This window comes from Trachurus trachurus (genome assembly GCF_905171665.1).
Source record: "Trachurus trachurus genome assembly, chromosome: 22".
Taxonomy (NCBI): domain Eukaryota; kingdom Metazoa; phylum Chordata; class Actinopteri; order Carangiformes; family Carangidae; genus Trachurus; species Trachurus trachurus.
In genome coordinates, this window is record NC_139907.1 from 24,500,889 (window position 1) to 24,521,628 (window position 20,740).

Here is a 20,740-nt window from a genome sequence, read left to right on the forward strand (position 1 = left end):
CAGCCGTGTTGTCCCTGCTGTGATGTCTCCTTCACTAAATTACAGACAGTCTCTTCCGGGCAACGAACGGCGTGGTCGCGCGTGTGACGTCGCGTCTAATCTCGCGCTTGTTTACGTAATTCTCTCCGTTCATTTCCCTGTGAACACTCGATAATAACTTTTATAAACTGATAGACTTGCATACAAGCTGCCACTCTTTTACTGTAGGTTACAGACTATTAAACCTACAGAGGGAACACACTGGGGCATCGACTAGGGGCACATGGCCAACAGACAAACTGACGACAATGACGATACCATAGAGGAGAAACGAGACACAGGTGGTGCAGTCAGACACAGGTGTAACATATGAGGTAATCAGAGGAGGGAGCGCACAGGAAGAGACAGGACGCTGAACTTCAAAATAAAACAGGAAATGAAAGACACAAATCAGTCAAACAAAGAAAGACACTCTATCCCACAAACGCACCTGTATGCAGTACTTGGGTTAAATTCTCTCCTGCTTTTGTTTTAAATAACTAATAACTGTGGTGAGTTAAGTAGTGCACAAGTGTGAATGCTGCCAATCTCTTCTCAGTGGTGCGTGACTCTCCTAACCTATCTGCTGTTGATATGTTCATTTTAGTTATAGTTATTTAGTTATAGATCATTTGAGATTTTTGACTGTTTTTGTACTGTAATGTGTTTTAAAGTTATTATTTAAAGCAGATATCAGCTTCGCGGCCGTTTCGGCTAATGCTGCGTTCAAGGCAGGCTTTTGAAACCGTAAGTTACAGCTTCAAGTCACAACTACGACTTGGTAGCGTTCCAGGTAACCCGTAGCTCGTGTTTTTACCATCCTGTTGTCTGTGAAAGTTCCCTATAACGGCCACTCGTAACTTCCGACCCGTGAACTCGTACCAGATCGAACTGGTATGACTTCACAGGAAGGAAAAACACAAAGTATGAGTTTCTTTGAACGCACCATGAGTTAGCAGCCCCCGCCCTTGTCAGGCATCAATTGGTCCTCGTGCTACGTCACCACATTCACGCGCATCCCTTGGCTGCACACACAGCCCTTCATGCCGTTCTCTCTCCTCATTGGATAACACTTGTATCCCACAAGGAAAATTTTCTCCTCGGGTTACAGCAGAGCAGAGTGACGGAGAGACTCGTGTTTAGGCTGAAATACTTCATGTAAGTGATTGCTGACGGAAAATAGGACTATTTAGGACTTATATTAACAAAAACATTCCACTGATATCTGCTTTAATATTCATATTTCTATTACAGATATTTTAGTTGATTAAGGGCAGCTAATAAACCAATAAACAACTAGGCTAATGCAGTACAATTATTTTCTTTACTCATTTAATTTTAGAATAATTATGATGTGTAGGACTGTAAATCTAAACTGATCACCAAAAATATGATTGTAATATTTCCTGTCAGTTTGGTCATTAGTGATGAAAATGTCCCACCATGAGCCAGTGTGGGGCAATAACTGCAGTATAAATGTCAAATGAAACAACCGCAGCATATATATCACGCTGAAGGTGGACCACAGTCACTGGCATATTGGATTTTTAACAAGAGGAAAATATCAGCTTCACTGTAACTAAGAAACCATTACCAAAAGGCCTCAGTGAGTGAACCATCTGTCAGAGGAATAAAAACGAGGGAGCCAGAGGGTGAGGGAGAGAGAGAAAGAAGGATTGGAAGAAAGAAAAACACTTAGATTACTTACCTCAGCGGTGAGTGAGGTGAGTGTGGTCAGTGTTGGTGAACAGCGTGGGCCAATCATCTGTGACACCTCATTTATTACCTAGAACACAGTGGAACAGAGGCACAGTGACAGTGACATCGCCCACTCTGCAGTGCAGGCCACCAACATTTCTGTCCAGCACATATGGCAGGTCCAGATTCACCCATCACAACACGGCACCAGAGAGCTTCACAGTTGCTTTTACTCACAAAATTAAAGACCCATAGCCTACATCCAGATTGCAATTTGTGATGTTTATTTTCATGATCCGCCCCCACAGACTGAAAATAAAGATGGATTGGATCGGATTTGACGTCACTCACAGTTTTCTGGAGAGTGTTTTTTGAGTGAGCTTATTGGCACATTGGTGTCATCATCAGGCCTCTCAGCATCTGGGGCAGTGAATAGCCCCAAAATGGCTGGATATTTATTCAATTCAAAAATCAGGAAAATTACAAAATAGCTTTGATTCTGGTCAAAGCTATTTTGACTGGTCCTTCTGATCATGCTTTAAAGCCCTTGAAAAATAACACGATATTGCAACAAGTCCTCCAACAAGCAAAGAGATTGATTTTGTTGAGTCATTTCTTTACTCTCTCTACGACTAATATAAGTGTTTACAGAAATTCTGCATCTGCGGTTATGTTACCACGGTAAATACAGCAGCTGTAACAGTGCTGATCATCGCCATAGTTATCACAATAAAGGGTTGTGACTTAGGTTTGGCACAAAAATTGCCTTAGCTTGGTTCTATTTATACTATTGTAATTACTATAATATTGATAATATTTAAAAATCACATCATCATCATCATCATCATACCTTTCTAATCTACAAAGAAAGAGGTGGGGTGTGTGTGGAGCTGACTCTTCAGTGTAGGATGTATGCTGCATAACTCAAGCGTGTATTCCCATTATCATGGTTAGAGCATCATGCTCAAGGGGAAACCCAGAGCTAATTTATTTGCTGGCTAAGTAGTTAATGAGCTAAGCTAACAAGCCTGGTGTGGTGAGCTCTGATACAGGTACACTGATACCTGTCAATTAGCGCTAACATATCAAATATTAGAATTTTACTAACCTCAGGAACAGGTGCATTGCTTGCCCCCACCCCCCACCTTAATAAAACATAAGGTAGGCTACTTACAGTAAATCACCAAAACCCCTTTATCTACATTACAAATTATGATGATACCTGCAATTCCAGGGCATATTTCAGCTAAATCCAAACTGAGTTTGCTTGTTCTTTAAAGGGGACATTGTGGTAATATCACTTTTTGAACGCTCTGGGGCCTCATTTATCAAAGAGCGTGTAAAAGTCCTCTTAAATTTTCAGTACGACGGAAAGGCAAAATGTGCGTACGACCAAAAAATATACACTCTTTTCAGATCTATCAAACTCCGCGTACACACGGCTGCACGGTATTTCCCTTGATAGATCACACCGGACCTGAGAAAAGCGTGGATGAGAACACGCCTCATACCCAGCCCCCTAAACGGCCCCATACAACCATATGTGGTCAATGCAAATCAGATTTACGTGCATATTAAGTAGCCATGTGCGCTCTGGAAACCTGTGGAATGACGTCAGTGGAAGACGGTGAAGACAACAGACGGACGGAGAGCGGAGAAAGAAGCGGAATTTCTCTGAAAGCGAGATACACGGTAACACGGCAATATCAGTCAGAAACATCATCTTGCATTGAAAGGCTACAATAAAAACAAAAAAAACTCCCAAATCTAAATGAAACAGAACAGAAAGAAGAAGAATATTTATTCTGCCCCTTATTTTAGATTATGTCATAATAATTTAAAGCAGGGTTTCCACTGCCAGTCAGTAGCCTACTACTTTGCACCCCTTTCCACTAACCCCCAACTGCCGTTCACTGGAAGATTTGATTTTCATTTGTGCATAGCTATATATTAAAAAAAAAAAACATTGAAGTCCACCAGTCTGTGACTTTTCCTAATGATGTTGGGCAGCACCCATTTTTGTTAAATACAATAAATATTATTCACACAAAAAATATCGATCATGTTTTCTCATTTGCTTTGATTTGCGCCGACATTATTGGGCTTGCTGCTTGCTTGTGTGTGTCCAGTCTGGCTACGTAACACACGCACGTCGCAGAAATTATTTTCCAGACTGGACAGACTGGTTGAAGAGGTGTAGCCTACATGCAGGGGAAAAATATCAATATGATATCAAAAGAAAACGAAATTCGTTTTATAAAGCCAGTATTTAGGAGCAAACTAGTGTAAATGCACAGGGGAAAAATCTGAGTCGCTGTGCTTTTCATGTAAAGTGCCGACGTCAACACGTGTGCGGTGGTGGTGGTGGTGGTGGGGGTGGTGCGGGGGGGGGGGGGGGGGGGGGGGGGGGGGGGTCATCATCACCACCACTTGCTACTTCAAACAGTGTCCGCGCTCCTCTCTCCCTCGCATACTGCAGTTCTCTGACTCTGCAGTGGCGTCGCCAATTCCTCCTGTTCTTCAAAAAGCGTGTAAATGCCGGTACGCCATGGTCGGACTGGTCGTAAATTTTTGCACTTACTCCCGACAAGTTTTGGTTTGATAGATCCCAAATTAGGCGGAGAAAAGTGCGTACGCACAAAATGGGGGAAAGAGCGTGTAAAAAAGCGTGTATCCACAATGATAAATGAGGCCCCTGGTTGTTTGTCTTGCCTTCTGGCCCCCAAAATGCGAGAATTGACAGAATAATCTGTAATGTTCAGGCTCCCTAGATTGAAATCCATGTGGTTTCATGAGCTGTTCCCTCAGATGCCTACCAGTAATGTAACTAGCTTTCAAATTTGCAAAATACCACCCTGGTACCAGTAGAAGGGGTGGGGCGGGGCGAGCAGTGGCTGATTTGCATTTAAAGGGACAGGCACTGAAACCAACCACTGTGAACAGGGCTGTTTTGAGAGGATGAAAAGAGCTGCGATGTTTGATCCTTGGGGTTTTTTGACCACAGCATGTCACAGACATGTCTTTAAGACACCTGGGAACTTTGCTTTAATTTGTGGAAAAGGGGCATAATATGTCTCCTTTAAACATTAAATGTGTCCCCTTACCTTTATCCTGCAGCATGTGCCCCAGTATGAGGCCCCTGCTCAGAAAACAGGAGGACAGGCAGTTTATCAGCAAGAAATATGACCTGTTTACATTTTATTAAGGCTTAGAATTATCTCTAATTAACGGTGCTGACAGGTGGGTGAGTGTATAGAACCCAAACGCACAGTTTCATATATGACCCAACTCTCTATCTATTGTTGGTTAATCTGGGAGTTATGGGTGAAGTAAGGCAAAGGGACGATGGCCTAGACCACATACATCTTTATCTATGGACAGACTTTGTCTGTGGATGGCACCCATCTATCACTCAAAGTGGGCATGCTCTCTAGTAGCTATGCATTATGTCTTAATAAAATTACAGTACAGTTATCTCGAGATGAAAGGAGGAAATTAGCTGTGGGTTTATTTCTGTTAAGTTCACATGGGAGTCTATGAATATTCATCCACTTAGCTTTGCTTCTTTTTCCTGTTTGCTTCTTTTTTCCACATCTCACGACTGTGACCTCTCCTCCTCCTTCAGACCACTTCCACAGATAGACTGAAGGTGAAGGGAGGGAGGGAGGGAGGGAGAAAGTGTCTTCATTCTTTCTCCCTCTTTGAAAAAAGTAAAGAGAGAGCTGTTCTCATTAGCTATGGCAGGTCTGGGTGGCTCTGTGTGATAGAGATGGATGCTCCTCCTGTGGCTAACACACACACACACACACACACACACACACACACACACACACACACACACACACACACACACACACACACACACACACACACACACACACACACACACACACACGATGACTATACACAACCAGTGCTGGCTAACACAGAATGCTGGGGAAGCAGTACATTGGAAATGGTAGAAGCAGTGTTTTGTATGTGTTGATGATGGTAACCATCAATATTTTATCACCATAACAACTGGAACACAACTGCAATAGTGTGAATTCTGGCTGTGGATGCAAGTTGTGTAACTCTGGTCTAATCCACTGTCACAAACTCACAACCCAGCTGTAGAGAAAGTGTCTGTGTCATGTAGAGGATAGTCCAACAAAACTGAAACTAATTTCAATTCACCTGACGGGGCATTGCAAATGAGGACAACCATTATCCTGTTAAAATACTTATCTGACTTGGCTTCCCAACTTGCGGTCAAGAAATACTTTCCCTGTTTGGGATGTTTTTGCAATTATGCACTCTGGCTGCATGAAGTGCACAGACAGGCAAATTATCAGCCCCCTGACTAGTGAGTGTGTCTGGGAGATTGGCTGCTGCAGGGATTATAGCATGTGTGAGGCGGAAATCAGAGGCTGGTGTTCAGGCCCAGGTTGAATTTCAGGGGGAGAATACAAGTGAGTCTGGAGAGTGACTGTTGTTACCTGCTGTGTTGGCCTATCCCTGAACGCTCCCACATTCAGACTGAAAACTCAACATCTTTTGAATAGACTGCCATGACATTTGGCAAACCGTCAAACTTTGATGAAAGTAAATTTGGTGTTGACATCCATGTATCCCACAGGATGCATTTTAATAACCTTGGAGATTCCTTTACTTGTCCCCAGCATGATGTCCAAATGCACTGCTGTGTGTAAATATAGCCTCAGTGAGTCACAAGTGAGGCTTAAGATATGTTTGGGCTTGTTTGGACAACTTCCTGTTTTGTGGTGAAATTTGCCACACTGCACCAGGCAGGCAACCCAACAGAAATTCAAACGGTTTGCAGTTTAACATTGCAGAGGTCTTATAATTAGAATGGGTGTTGGGTTAGACTATGCAAGAGGCTTTTTTGGACATCAGCCTGTTCACATCCTTAAAGGGATCATATTAGGGAAATATCACTTTTTGAAGCCTCTTTGGGTGTTTGTCTTGCTTTCCATCCCCCAAAATGTGAGAATTGACAAAAAACATCTGTAATGTTCAGGCTCCCTAGGTTATAATCCATGTGGTTTTACGAGCTGTTCCCTCAGTTGTCTTCCAGTGATGTAACTAGGTTTCAAATTTGCATAACCTGGGACCCGTAGAAGGGACGGGGCAGGGCAAGCAGTGGTTCATTTGAATTTAAAGGGACAGGCACTGAAACCAGCCGTTCTGAGCACGGCTGTTTTGAGAGGATGAAAAGAGCTGTGATGTTTGATCCTTGGGGTATTTTGACCAAAGCATGTCACAGACATGTCTTTAAGACACCTGGGATCTATTTGTATTTGTGGAAAGGGGGCATTATATGTCTCCTTCATTGTAGGTGAAACAGCAGGCATATAAAGGCCTTGTTGACATTCCAAGGGAGAGCTATTGAGACATTTTGGCAGAACCATGTGCAACACCTGTAAACTTTCCAGAGGCCTAACGTGTGCAAAGTGTTATGAGTTTTCCAGCACTTAAGATTGTAATCAACACTGCATTTTCAATAGGATCCTTTCCCCTTTTGGCTTTTAGGTTCTTATAATGAATAATTATGAGACACTGTCTCAGGTGAGATGATGTGTTGTGCAACTAAACAGCTGACAAAGGATCTCCTGAACCTCTCAGTCCTGCAGTACAGTGATGAGATGTTTTGGAGATGGTGGGTGGTGATTCAATTAAATCCCCCTTTATTCATCCCCAAAAATGAGATGATGTCATGTTTCAAATATAGATAATGAGATCTGATTAGCATGATTGTGAGGCTACAGGCAGTGTAATAATATAAACACACTTCCAGACACAGAGTGCCAGTGTCTCTACTGGTTGACTGAGAACATCCACTCAGACATGAGAACAAAGGTGAAGCCAGCTGGAGGTTACTGTGAAACTAATGCACAGTTGGACGTGGTCATTGTTCAGCTCTCAATAGAAATTATAGACTGAGTGAATATTTCTATACCGAGAAAAGTAATGTGATCATGGCTGTTAAAGATTATACCTGTAGTGGAGTCCACATCCTTTATAATGGGTAAATTTCACAGAGGTCATCTGCAGTTATGTAATGAGATACAAAACTGCATTGTGGGTGAACTGGATGTTTGTCCAGCTGTGTAACCCTCTGTCTGTCTGTTCAACACAGGAAATGAAACGCTGCAGAGACAGCTACTGTGGGAAACATAACACATATATAAGCATGACCCAATCACATCGCATCAATCATCACTCGTGAGTGAGGCTGGTATTCCCTGGTACACAGTTACTTTTCCTCATGTGTCAGCACTTCACACAAGCTGCTACTTCTTTTTTCTACTCTCTCCATTTCAGGCTCTCTGTGATTTTGTATTGACCCCATACTGCATTACCCAGAGGGCACTGTGTGACTCACATATTCACCTCTCAACAAATGAAGTTAATCCTAGCAGAATCGGTCTATATTCTAAGTTCTCTTATGCTAGTTTAATTAACTAGCATCTTAATTAAGTGTGCCCATAGGGATCATGGGGCCAGCTTGATAATAAAGAGACTCATCACATGCCGCCTCTGATAGATGTGGAGTAACACCATATCAGATCTGAAGCCTGATGAGCTCTATTGCACACACACACACACACACACACACACACACACACACACACACACACACACACACACACACACACACACACACACACACACACACACACACACACACACACACACACACACACACACACACACACACACACACACACACACACACACACAACACATTATAAGCAGTATCAAATGAATACGTTGGCAAATGGTTTCTTCGAGATAATTATATTGTGAATGTCAGCAATATTTTAGTGTCTTATAAGTGCTGAGTACCTAAGACTTTTGTACAAGCACCATAGTTGCTTATTAGTAACAGCAATAAGCATCCACAGATCCTCTGAGGGAAAGCTGAAGTCATTGCAGATGGACAAGATACTTAGACAGGAGTGATTATTGACCTTTTCACTGGGTGGCACAGTGAGACTGTCCTAGGAGTTTTGAAAAAATGGGACACCACGCACTGGTTAATTCAGAGGCACACGTTTTTAACAGGAAGGCAGGCGAGCAATCCAGCTCTACTGATTTTTTATTACTTACTTTGCTAAAAATATTCTGAACTTGGTGTAGTTTAATTTCTAACTGGTCCGAGGCCTCAGTGTGAACGATGGCCTCTAGGGCCTTGGCCTCTGGCTGAGTGAAAACTAAACTTGCCTCAACAGGCATTTTCAAAAGTTATTTTGTAGGTGGTGATGAAGGGAAGCAGTGGACTTGCTAAACACAAGCAACATTGAAAACAAAAGAAATCTTTCTTATTTCTAACCCTTCAAACCCAACATCATATCAGACCATGGGCTCTGGTGCAGGATCTACTTGTTAGGACGCTGATAAGTTCTACGGTAACATGACTGACGGGTGTGTGATTGAGTCCTTTATAGGAATGTCAAGTTAAAAGTACAGTATTTGGGATGCCATAGATACAACATAGATCAAGTCCAAAATACAGTGGTCATGGGTTCATGTTCTGTCCACTGCCATGTCATCCCTCATCCTTTCTCCCTTGCCTATATGCATTATATTTATTTAAATTCTTTACTCACCCCAGTTGGTGGTCTGTTCCTCCTTCAAACTTCAGTCTTCTACCAGAGGCCTGGGAGCTTGACGGTCCTGAAAAGCATCGTAGCCGTTCTGCACTCTTCTGGACAGAGATCTCTTCTGTTTTTCCTGGAATCTGGAATCTTTAGGGGTCAACATCCCCAAATGTTTCAGATACCACAGAGACCATTGTTGCTTTCACTCTCCACATCTTTTCTAATTCTTCTTAGTATTTCTACAGCTTCTTGTGCTCCTTCTTCCTGATGTTGCCGTCACTTGTGTTTGTCCACTACTACTATGTCCCGTTGGTCAGCCATCACCAGTTAGTCTGTACTGTATGTAGAAGTCCCACTGAATTTTGGCAAAGCATGGGGCGAGGGTGAGGTACATTCACACAAATGCAACAATTCCGATACAAATAGTGGCTATCCTCACTTGCTTCAGGGTGTTGCCCCTGAAGAACTTTTAATTTGTTTTAAACTTACCATTTAATTTTATTATTTAATTAAAATAAACCACCAATGCCATGGTGCTCTGTACATAAGACAGAGTAGAGCACCTACTGTACATACTTGTGCTTTATAAATACACATATATAATAATAAAAAAACTATATTATTATTGACAATATTTAAGACATTTAAAAACTTACACAAAATCACAAGTGTGACATATTTTATCATGTCACAAAATGAAAATGTCTTGAGTGTGCAAACCATGGTCATCCAACCAATATCCTATTAAAAAGACACGGTCCTCACAATCTGAAGTGCAAAAATGATCATTCCAACTTGTTTCTGGGTTTTAGGACTTGTTCCTGCAGCACCTTTATTTCACATGCATCAAAGACGAAGCACTGCATTGTGTACAGTGGACAGAGTACTATACAGCACACTTTTCACACATTTTACACTGAATTCTGTCACAAATAAAATAACCAAACCACCAAAAAACCAACAAACAAAAAACTTTTCCTCAGTGTGTTGAAAAGAACAAGACCATACAAATATAAATTGTGTATTGTGATGAGAAGAGGGAGGATTTGAACGACTTGGAAATGATTTAAAATAACATAACTCAGGGAGAAGAAATGTTTTGAGACAGAAATGCAATTATGTTGTTATATTTAAGTTGCATTCAAGATTAATCGAACAAGGTCATACCATGGTGGGCAACAAGTTGGCAAAATCTGTCCTGTTGACAGGTAAATAAGGAGTATACTGTAGCAGGAATGTAAAAGTTGAAGAAACAGCAGTTGGCGGTATTTAAAGAAATAATAACTTCTCCCGAGTGGAGTCCTTGTGGAATGAGTATTTGACCCTGAAACACACATTACTGCATTACTGCACCCACCACAGTAGCCTATGATCTGACTTGATGCAAACTTCTTTCTGAGGTATTTATGTGATGATCAGGAATTAATCAGATCAATGGCAGCAGGACTACACGCCACTTCTTAATGTCGTCCCTGACTATATGTCTCTTTGAAAAGGAGCTGCAGGTGAATGGCGTCCTATGACAGCCTGCAATTACTACATGTTTGCCCCTGAACACACCAGCCTTTATGTATGATTTACTATACAGTACCTGTCTGGCTGGATTACTGACTGATTCACTACTTTACTAAGTGACTGGAGGGTTGGGAACTCTTCCATCTATCCAACCTCCATTACTGCATCATTATCAGTTTGGTTATGGCACTAAAGTTTTAGATTATGCAGCCTCACTGTAAGAGTCTGGGATCTGTAGTGATCATTAAACTGAATCTCAAGAACTCAGCTGACAGAGAAAGAGAGAACTGGTCGTACTGGTGTTGTTTCAGAAAGTGTGCTATGTGCCAACAATTTTGATTCAGATAAGAAAATACAAATTTGTGTTACATGTTCCACCACACATCACATTGTATTGGAATATCAGCAATTTAGGTGTTAGGCCACAACGTACCACCAAAACAGCTTTTATGCTCCTCGCCATTGATACATACACATCAATACAGCATTAACAACTGATCTGTGTATTTTGTTTTCTGAGGCTAAGTCAAAGAAAAACTTTTGAAACTGTCATGTAGTCATCAAAAATAATTGAGACAAGTTTCAAAGTAGTGATTCAGAATGAATTCTTAAAACAGGCTGTACAGGTTCTACGCCAATCAACCACAACAATAAAATGTTACCTATGAAGTTTATGATTCATCGGTAAATTCCCTCAGGTGGTTGATGGGCTGATTGAGTGTATTTAATTTCTCAATGTTTTTAATTCTGCATGAGTGCGTATGTGCGTGGGTATGTGAGTGTGTGTGGGAGAATGGGGCAGTTTTATGTAAAGCACTTTGGGCTGCTTCTTTGTGCATGGAAAGTGCTATAAATAAAGTTTGTTTGATCGATTGATTGATTGCTTGATTGATTGCTTGCTTGATTGATTGATTGATTGACTGATTGATTGATTGATGATTCATTTTGAATCTGTTTTCAAATCAATCTCCGTCCAGCAAACCATTTTAGTTCCATATGAGAGACAATCTCTGCCTACAACACTAGAGCACCTGAAATACAGTACTTTAGCAATCACATACAGTGAGTGTGTGTCAGCCAGTGTAAACAGGAAGCAGACTGTTGTCTCTGATTTGTTGTGATAAACAACACAATTGACAGCTGCAGTTTTAAAATGCTGAATTTAACTAAACAACAAGTTAACTAGCTGCAAATGACTCAGTCAGGGAGAGACTGTGGGTGTCTGCTACGCCGTTTTCTAAAGTCTCTGTCCATCCAGACTACAACGCAGCAGCAGAGTTTCCGGTCTTAGTGCTCAAAAACTGTGAACTATGTGATGGTGTGGACGTAACCCGTCTCCTTTCTTTACCCACATCTCTGTGTGTGTATGTGTGTGTGTGACTGTGCAGTGGGCATGAGACTCTCCACTTCCCTCTGTCCTCTCTTTCTTTGCCACATAGTCCTCTGCATGTTTGGAATCAAAACACTCACTATCGTGTTAAGTAGCTTAAACTTAATCAAGACATGAGTATAAATGTCGTGACCACAACAACACCACAACAACCACAACAGTTTATGGTGGCCATGATAGCTGAGGTCTGTACTGTATGTGTGCTGCTACATAGACCCTATTTCAGAATCACTGTCGTAAAGTGTTTCATCTCACAATAAAGGTGGTCAGTCAGAACAGCTTTTTAACAACCAATTTTTTCCCTTTTGCCAATTTGACATAAAATTAGAATGAGGCGGGCCTGTTCAACATATTCTACATACATACATAGCTGAATGACATTTGCTTAATTGTACAATGCAGTGCAAATGTGTGGAAGCATTTGCATTCATGTATTATTGGTGTCCACTCGCGTAGGAGTTGTCGCTTTGTTTTCTCTAAGTGAGGTAAGATGATGGATAGTTTGTGTGTGGATCTGGAGTCAGGATGAAAAGTGTGGAAGACGTTAGAAGAACCGGCTTTGTCCTCTGTCCTGTTTACATACATTTCCAATGTACTAATTGCTCCTAACGGTCACTAACGGGTGTATTGTGTCTCATTCATTCATCTACACACTTTACACAATTCTTTTTTTTAAATAAATTTCTTTCACTTCTTGACAAACTAAAATTAATTTATACACTAAGTACTTCGTAGCATAATGGCACTTGTATTGAGTAAATACTGAGACACGGTTCAGTATTTCAAGGTTACAGTATGACAAAAAACAGTATCTAACGATAATGTTCTTAAATTAAGCAGAATAAAACAAACGCATGCAGGATGGAATTACAATATTATGAAATAATAATAATGAAATACAGTTATGACACGATGATGAATAAATAGTTTATCTGAGCACTGTTCTGATCCTAAGGCCTAAAAATTGGCCGATAGTCATGAGCTGCTCTTAATGTCCAAAGACAAGTGTCCCGTCTTTGTATGTACTGTATGCATTCATGTGTATGTGGACTTGTTCTTCTATCTTTGTGAGGACCAGGTTTGGGTTATAGATCTTACAGCCCGAGGACATTTTGACCAGTTCTAGGCTGCTAGAGGATTAAGACTTAGATCAGGCATTCAGTTGTGATAATCAGATTTAGGGGGAAGGGAATGTGTTATGTCAATGAGTCTCCTGACAAAGATAGAAGAACATGAGTGTGTGTGTGTGTGTGGTACTTGAATTAATTTGCAGTATATCATAAACCACATAAAGGCCAACAGTTGCAGCCTGCTGGTAAAGTGGTAGAGTGAGATGTCCAGATGTGCCTCAGTGCAGAAATGCCAGCAGTGAAGTGAGCCAGTGCACCAACGTGGAGTCCTTCACCCATAGAAACAGTTCATACATGCTGAGACTCCACAGGCTGTGAGATTCTGCCAGCTGTATCTTTAGATGCTTCCATCTGGAATGAGCTTTACTCCTCTTGTGCCTAAATGACCAGGGGAAGAAGAAGGAAGAGGTTAGGCACAGTATGAGTCATCAGTATGAATCATCACAAGATCTTACGCTGGACTTCTCCAGGAATTTGCTCCAACAATCACCATCAAAAAACAGCCAGCTTGAGATAACACAGAAAATATGTCTCACTGTACCTTTGGAGGTATATCTGGATAATTGATCTATAACATTAATCAGCGGAAATTTGACCCATAGCTACATTTTTTGTTAGGGGACCTCTAGTGGCCAGAATTATTTTAGAAGTAGCAGAGGAACTGGAGTAGATGGATGGGTCAACAATATACAGAAGACCACTCACTGCTTGTTTCAAGTGTTAGACTATTAGTTAACAGTGTGACCATTACACAAGCTGCACCACATTGTAATTAGGGAAGCCCTGAATGATCAGCTGATAATCAGAATCAGACACTTTTCATTAAAAACACATGAATGGTTGAAGGGAATGAATACTTTGAGTCACAGATGTGTGAGACTGTGAGATGAAATGACAAAGCGCATGTCATGTGCAATACTCCTTTTTTTTTTTTTTTTTACATTGTGTTGTGTGTCTGTTCAACAATGTAAACGCATGTTGTTGACCTTTTGTGGTCCTTTCATCCTGTTGTGCTGCTGCCTGTTGGGAGTATCCAGTGATGATGAAGATAAGCAGACTGACCCACCATAAACCAGCCGTAATAAAACTTTTTTTTTTCTTTCTCTCCCATGTTTTGTCCCCTCTTCTTTGTGTGTATATCTTGTTGCTGCTTTCTTGGCCAGGCCATGCTTGTAAAAGAGATTTTTTTTTTATCTCAAGCAATTTGCCTGGTAAAATAAAGGTTAAATTAAATAAATAAATAACAAAACACAAAAAGTGATCAGTATCAGATGTGATGAGGACATCCCTTATTACTAATCCTTTACCTGAGGGAAGCACTTATTCACTCAGACCACTGATCTATTTATAAACCTCATCAACCAAACTGCATCCATTCCACAACTCAGTACTTAAATCCCAAACTTTTATGTTCTTAGTTTAAAGCAGAAGTAAGCGGAATGTTTGTGTTAATATAAGTCTTAAATAGTTCTGTCTTCCGACAGCAATCACTTCTATAGAGTGTTTGGTCTGAAACACGGGTCTGTCAGTCACTCTGCTCTGCTGTAAGCCGAGGAGAAAACTTTCCTTGTATCCTACAACCTTTATCCAATGAGGACGGCATAAAGGGGCGGTCCTCTCTGTGTGTGCAGCCAAGGGATGCGCGTGAATGTGGTGACGTAGGGACGAGGGCGGGGACTGCTAACTCCATCGGCTGACAAGAAGTTAGCCAAAACCACCGGATCGCTTACTTCTGCTTTAATTGTACTTTTTTTAAACCTTTATTTATCCAGGTAAAATGTTTGAGAACAAATTTGCATTTACAGACCTGACCTGGCCAAGAGGCTCCAGCAAAAATAGCATTACACAATAACCATATTAACAACAATACACAACGCAACAAGCAAAATACACATGTCAAGGGACAAGCATAATGCATATCTGTAGTCAACAGTAATCTGTTTGATTTTACACTTTGAAATGGTAAAAGATCACAATGATGTGATCACAGTGGTGGTGTTTAGGAGGGTGTTCCAGTCGTCTGCAGCTACAAAACGAAAGGAGTGGCAGCCGAAGACAGATGGAGTCTTGGGGATGAGGAGCTTGATGTAATTACTGGATCTAGTGTGATAAGTTCTATGCCGCGAGGTGAAGAAGAGATGATAGATAGGAAGGTGTCTTGCCAAGGATCGACTTGTAGACAAAAAGCAACCAATGATGGAGCCACCATGTTGTGTATTTTACCAACAAAAACACAACAGCAAGTTACAATGCTACCATCAGTTGTTGGCACCGAGGTCCATAAATGTAGCTTGTACGAATTCTCAGAACAGCAACTTTATACGGGAGGACTGTGAAGTGCTGAGACATCACCACCAGTATGATGAGGTTATGCAGTGGAAGTCTGTAGAAAAGGAAACGTGCCACTAGTGCGAGACAGACTTCACTCACACAGTCCTTCTCCAGGTAGAGAAAGAGAAGCAGCTATCATTGTCACTGACTGTGGGAAAATGATTCATGTTGGTCCAGGCTTCAGTTTGTGATGATGATGTTCAAACAACTGTGTTCCCCCTGGTAACGTGTTGCTCGAACTCTGTATACACACACATTATGAAATGATTCACTCGAGAAAAAAAAAAACCTCACTGTGCTGAATGTATGCCTATGAGCAGCCAGTGATAACATGGGCTGCGTTGAGAGACAATATACGATCTATCATGACTGATCTCAGGAGACTGGTTTTATTTGGTCTTCTAAGAACCAGGAATCAGCTGTTGCAAATGAGGCTCTCGGCACAGCTCCTGTAATCTACTAGATGTTTTAGATAGCTCGTCTAAATTCAGAATACCCAAAATAACCAACTCAGAGCTAATGTGGGAAGGTATTAGTCACTTCCACCAGGATGCTCTGAATCCAAAATACTTTGGTAGCATGATAGCAGAAAAAAAAAACTTAAAAGAGAATTCTGATCATTTTCTAAATAATGCTCTACAGCTCTAGGTCCTCAAGTGCGACCATAGGAAAAGACCCGAGAAAAATATGTGTAGCCCGGACCTGGTTCTCCTCCTGCTAGCTGCGCAACACTGCAGTTAAACAGGGAAGTAATGGGGGCAGAACTTAAACTTAAAGGGATAGTTCACCCAAAATTCAAATTTCACTCATTATCTACTCACCCTCATGTCGACTAAGAGCTGTGAGAATTTTCAGAGTCCTCCGTACCTTCTCTGAGTTACGGGGGGTTCACGCAGCAGTATTTGTCCATACAATGGTTGTGAATGGATACTACTTTTCCAAATACCTCCATACTGCTCGTCTGTAATGTCCCTCTTGTATTGAAGCCCCGACATGAGAAATTGTTCCGAAAAAAATTAAATAAGTATAGATTTTAAGCTTGTTTGTAGCGGAAGCTCCCAGTGTCTCAGTTCACTGCTCTTCCTTGCACTGACCGGCGGAACAATTTCTCATGTCGGGGCTTCAATACAAGAGGGACATTACAGACGAGCACTATGGAGGTATTTGGATGTTTTTTGGTGTGTCTTTTTGGATGAAGAAAAGTGGTATCCATTCACAACCATTATATGGACAAATACTGCTGCGGGGACCCCCCCCACCCCCCCCACCCCCCACTCTGAAAATTCTCACAGCTCTTAGTCGACATGAGGGTGAGTAGATAATGAGTGAAATTTTAATTTTGGGTGAACTATCCCCTTAAACTTTAAACCCGTGACTTTGGCCTCTATTATGCTCAAAATATCACTACACATGCTTTGCAACATCCACCAGTTCCTTACCACACAACACTGACTGCACATAAACTCCGTTAATATGAGAGAGCAGTGTGTGTTTTTGTCATGTAGCTCTATTCAGGCTGGCTCCCTTGGTAGACCTTACTGTACTAGTCGACTGTTGAGCTCGGGACTGTTTCCATATCAATGAAGACTGCTCCTCATCTGTATATTCTGATTCGAATAAACACGCACGACCATCAAATTCAAAATGTTCCTCCATCTCTTCAACATCGGAACCGGACATATTCTCCTTCTTCCACTTCCTGCACCGATGCAGACTGGGCATGCGCTCGACAGTCGACGAGTAAGGTCTACCCAGGAAGCCAGCATGAACAGAGCTAGTGACAAAAACATACATGTAGCAATGCTCTCCAATATTAACAGAGTTTATGCATAGTCAGTGTTGTGTGGTAAGGCACTGGTGGAAGTTGCAAAGCATGTGTAGTGATATTTTGAGCATATACTGTAGGCCAAAGTCATGGTTTTAAAGTTCTGCCCCCATTACTTCACTGTTTAACTGCAATGTTGCACAGCTAGCAGGAGGAGAGCTAGTTTCTGGCTGCACATATTTTTCTTGGGTCTTTTCCTGTGGTAGCAATCAGACCTAGAGCTGTAGAGCGTTACTTAGAAAATGACCGGAATTCTCCTTTAAGTAGCCTCTGACATAGATAAGTGCTCTGGCTCATCCGTTATTTCAGAAAGTTGTACAAGGGATGTTATGTTATAACAGTTGATCTTGATTATCTAAAACCAAACTATTTGGTCTAAAATTCTGATGAGAAATTGGCCTATTAATGACAGTACGTTTCTATTTCTGTATTGTTGATGCATATAGCTCCAATTATTAAAACATTGCCCACTGAACAAATTGACTTACTGGGACAACATACAAACTCCACACAGACATTCTTGCATTTAGAAACATCAGGGACATAACAGAAAGGGAGCCACCTCCTTGTGTGTGAGTCCAGACGGCCCCATCCATCAGCCATCAACTGAGGTGACAACCCATATTTCTCATCTCCCAACAAATGGTGGCAATCTTCAATTTCTCTTCCAAAGCCTCTTACTCATCATCTCAGTTTCTCCTCACTTCTGACACATTTCCGTCCTCACCATTTCACCATTTATATAAGTTTCATACACTGAAGAACGTCATGTGCAGAGTTGTGTCTGTAATGTGGACGTCTGAGGAGGGAACTGCGTCACCGATGAGCAATGACGAGCGGAGAACAAAGAACGTTGACCACTTTGACTTCCTCCGATTTATTTATCCCCTTCGATATCCATTTCTATAACAACTTGTGTGTGTGTGTGCCTATATTCTTTCACAAGCTTTTGACCATACAAGACTTTCCTACAGTTTCATATCCTGCAATGCTGGATCGCTGATCACCATGTATGAGAAAACACTGCTGTTTTGCCATACATGGTGACCAGCAATAGCACATCTTTTAATCAATAGTCATTAGCATTGCATATTTATTATGGTTGTGTGCGACTACAATATGCAGAATTCTCTGTGTCATGTCAGTTGAGTCTGTTTTATTGGGGAATTCTGGAATGTTGCTGCTCCGGCTTCTCACATCTTTCTAGCAAAGTCACTCGCTATCAGAGTTTGAGGATAATCAGAGTCTAATTTACTCACAGTCCTTATCTTTCTCAGTTAGGATGAGAGGTTATCCAGGTCATGAGATGGAGATCCAGGGTCCTGCAGTAGTGGAGCATATCTGCTCTCAAAATATTCCCTCAGTTGTTTTTTTGGGGGGGGGAAGTTTGTGGATAGTTCTCTCTGTTACAGCTGTCTACAGCTGTGTCTTGTTCTGGATGGCAGTTGAAGAGGATGATAATGCAGGTCAACCAATCACATCACAAATCTTGGGGTTGTGGCCTCTGCCTGTGACTTGTCCTCCTTTTTCAAAGGGGAATGATTTACTCTTAGGCTTTGCTGCAAGGAGGGCTACCACTCTAATATTAGTATTATCTGACTCACAGTTTCCCTGTTTCTTAGTCTTGTTGGTGTTAGGTGTGTGTGACACCCTCCTGACACATGCAATAATATCCCTCTATTCAAATACAAGTACCTCAACCTCACCCTCACCCTCACAGATCACAAAAGAAGCTATTTATCTATTTGTGTGTTAACATGTCCTACCTGTGTCTTTTATTTGATTTTTATATAAAATATATGTATTTTATAGTTGTGTGTTTTTAATGCACTTGGAGAGGAACCTTGAATTTCATCATTATGACAACAAAGCCTCTGTAGTAGTATCATCTGTAGAGAACGACCACGTCCACTTCTAAACAATGAATTTTGGTTCCCAGCACTGTAATCTCCTGTAACAGTTTGTGATCGTCATCCATGGAGATGCTGAGCATCTTGCTGCTGATCAGCTTTGGCTAAGTGCCATCAGAGACGTTCTATATGTATCCAACCACTGCAGTGCAGGCTTGTACTGCTGGTAGGCCAATGGCAACAGGCCACTACATTGTGTCCAGAGCTGCTGCTCGTATTTTCTTATAGCAGAGAAGCAAGATTTTCAGTAGAAATCAGTTAACATATGTAAGAAGGGGCAAGAACAAAGCAAAAAATAAAAAAATAAAATAATTACGGGGCGTGTGGAGTGGTGGGTAGAGCAGGCGCCCCATATGCAGAAGCTACAGTCCATGCTGTAGTCGGATCCGGTTTGAATCCCACATCAGGCGGCCCTTTACTGCATGTCATTCCCCCTCTCTCTGCCTCCCCATTTCCTGTCACTCTCAACTATGCTGTCAAATACGGTAAGGCAAAAAGCCCCAAAAATATACTTTTAAAAAAATCACTGCATTGTAAGAAAGCAGGAAATGTCTCTGTGAGATGAAATGTCTCCATCACTGTGACAAAATATAACTTACTTTGAGACAAAACACAGACTTCATTCCTGCTCTCTTTGAAAGAAAACAGCAGGGGTGCCACAGTCAGAAATGTCTAAATGATAAACACAGAATAGCAGAGACCATGTTTCATAAAATCCACAATCCTCAGCAGTTTCTGCAGATATACAGACGCGAGTGTGATCACCGGTTCAATCACAGTGTGGTATGGAAGCTGCACTCTTAAGACTAGAAAGCTCTCCAGTGTGTGAAAAAACTGCACTGGTCAAAAACTGGTCAACGCCCACATCATTAAGGACAGGACACGTCTACAACATATCATCAAACTTCTGTCAGGAGTGTGAAATCAAGACCAACAAGACTCTGAAATAGCTTCTATCCAGTGACAGCCAAGCAGACTCCTGAGCAGTGTCTTCAACAATGCCCTGTCACAAATTATGTGACTATTGAGAAGTTCATTGATCTTTAGACAATGCCAAATGTAAAAAGATACTGCCTATCAAATATGTTATGTTTCTATTAGTCTAGATGAGGAGAAGGTTCACTTCACAGCAGTCAGTGTTACTTTCTGTATGAGTTCAGAAACTCTTAATAAATGATGGCATCACCATGTTTAAAGGCCCCATGCTGTGCACTTTTCTCTGGGTTTATTTAGCTGCTGATATCCCTAACAAGATGTATCATTGGTTTTGAGTACCTGTGATCTGCTTAATATCGTTTATACTGCCCCTTTCTGTTGCC

General features: G+C 41.4%; 1 protein-coding gene across 1 annotated transcript in view; it reads right to left on the minus strand.

Annotated features, from left to right (window-relative positions):
* Positions 1–13,573: 13,573 nt before the first annotated feature.
* Positions 13,574–20,740, minus strand: part of adck1 (aarF domain containing kinase 1) — a gene marked incomplete at both ends in the record, with an annotated part of 73,546 nt that continues 66,379 nt past the window's right edge. The window contains one exon of the mRNA XM_083998031.1: positions 13,574–13,733. Coding sequence (XP_083854157.1) covers positions 13,574–13,733 — 160 coding nt within the window. The remainder of the gene's footprint in view (positions 13,734–20,740) is intronic.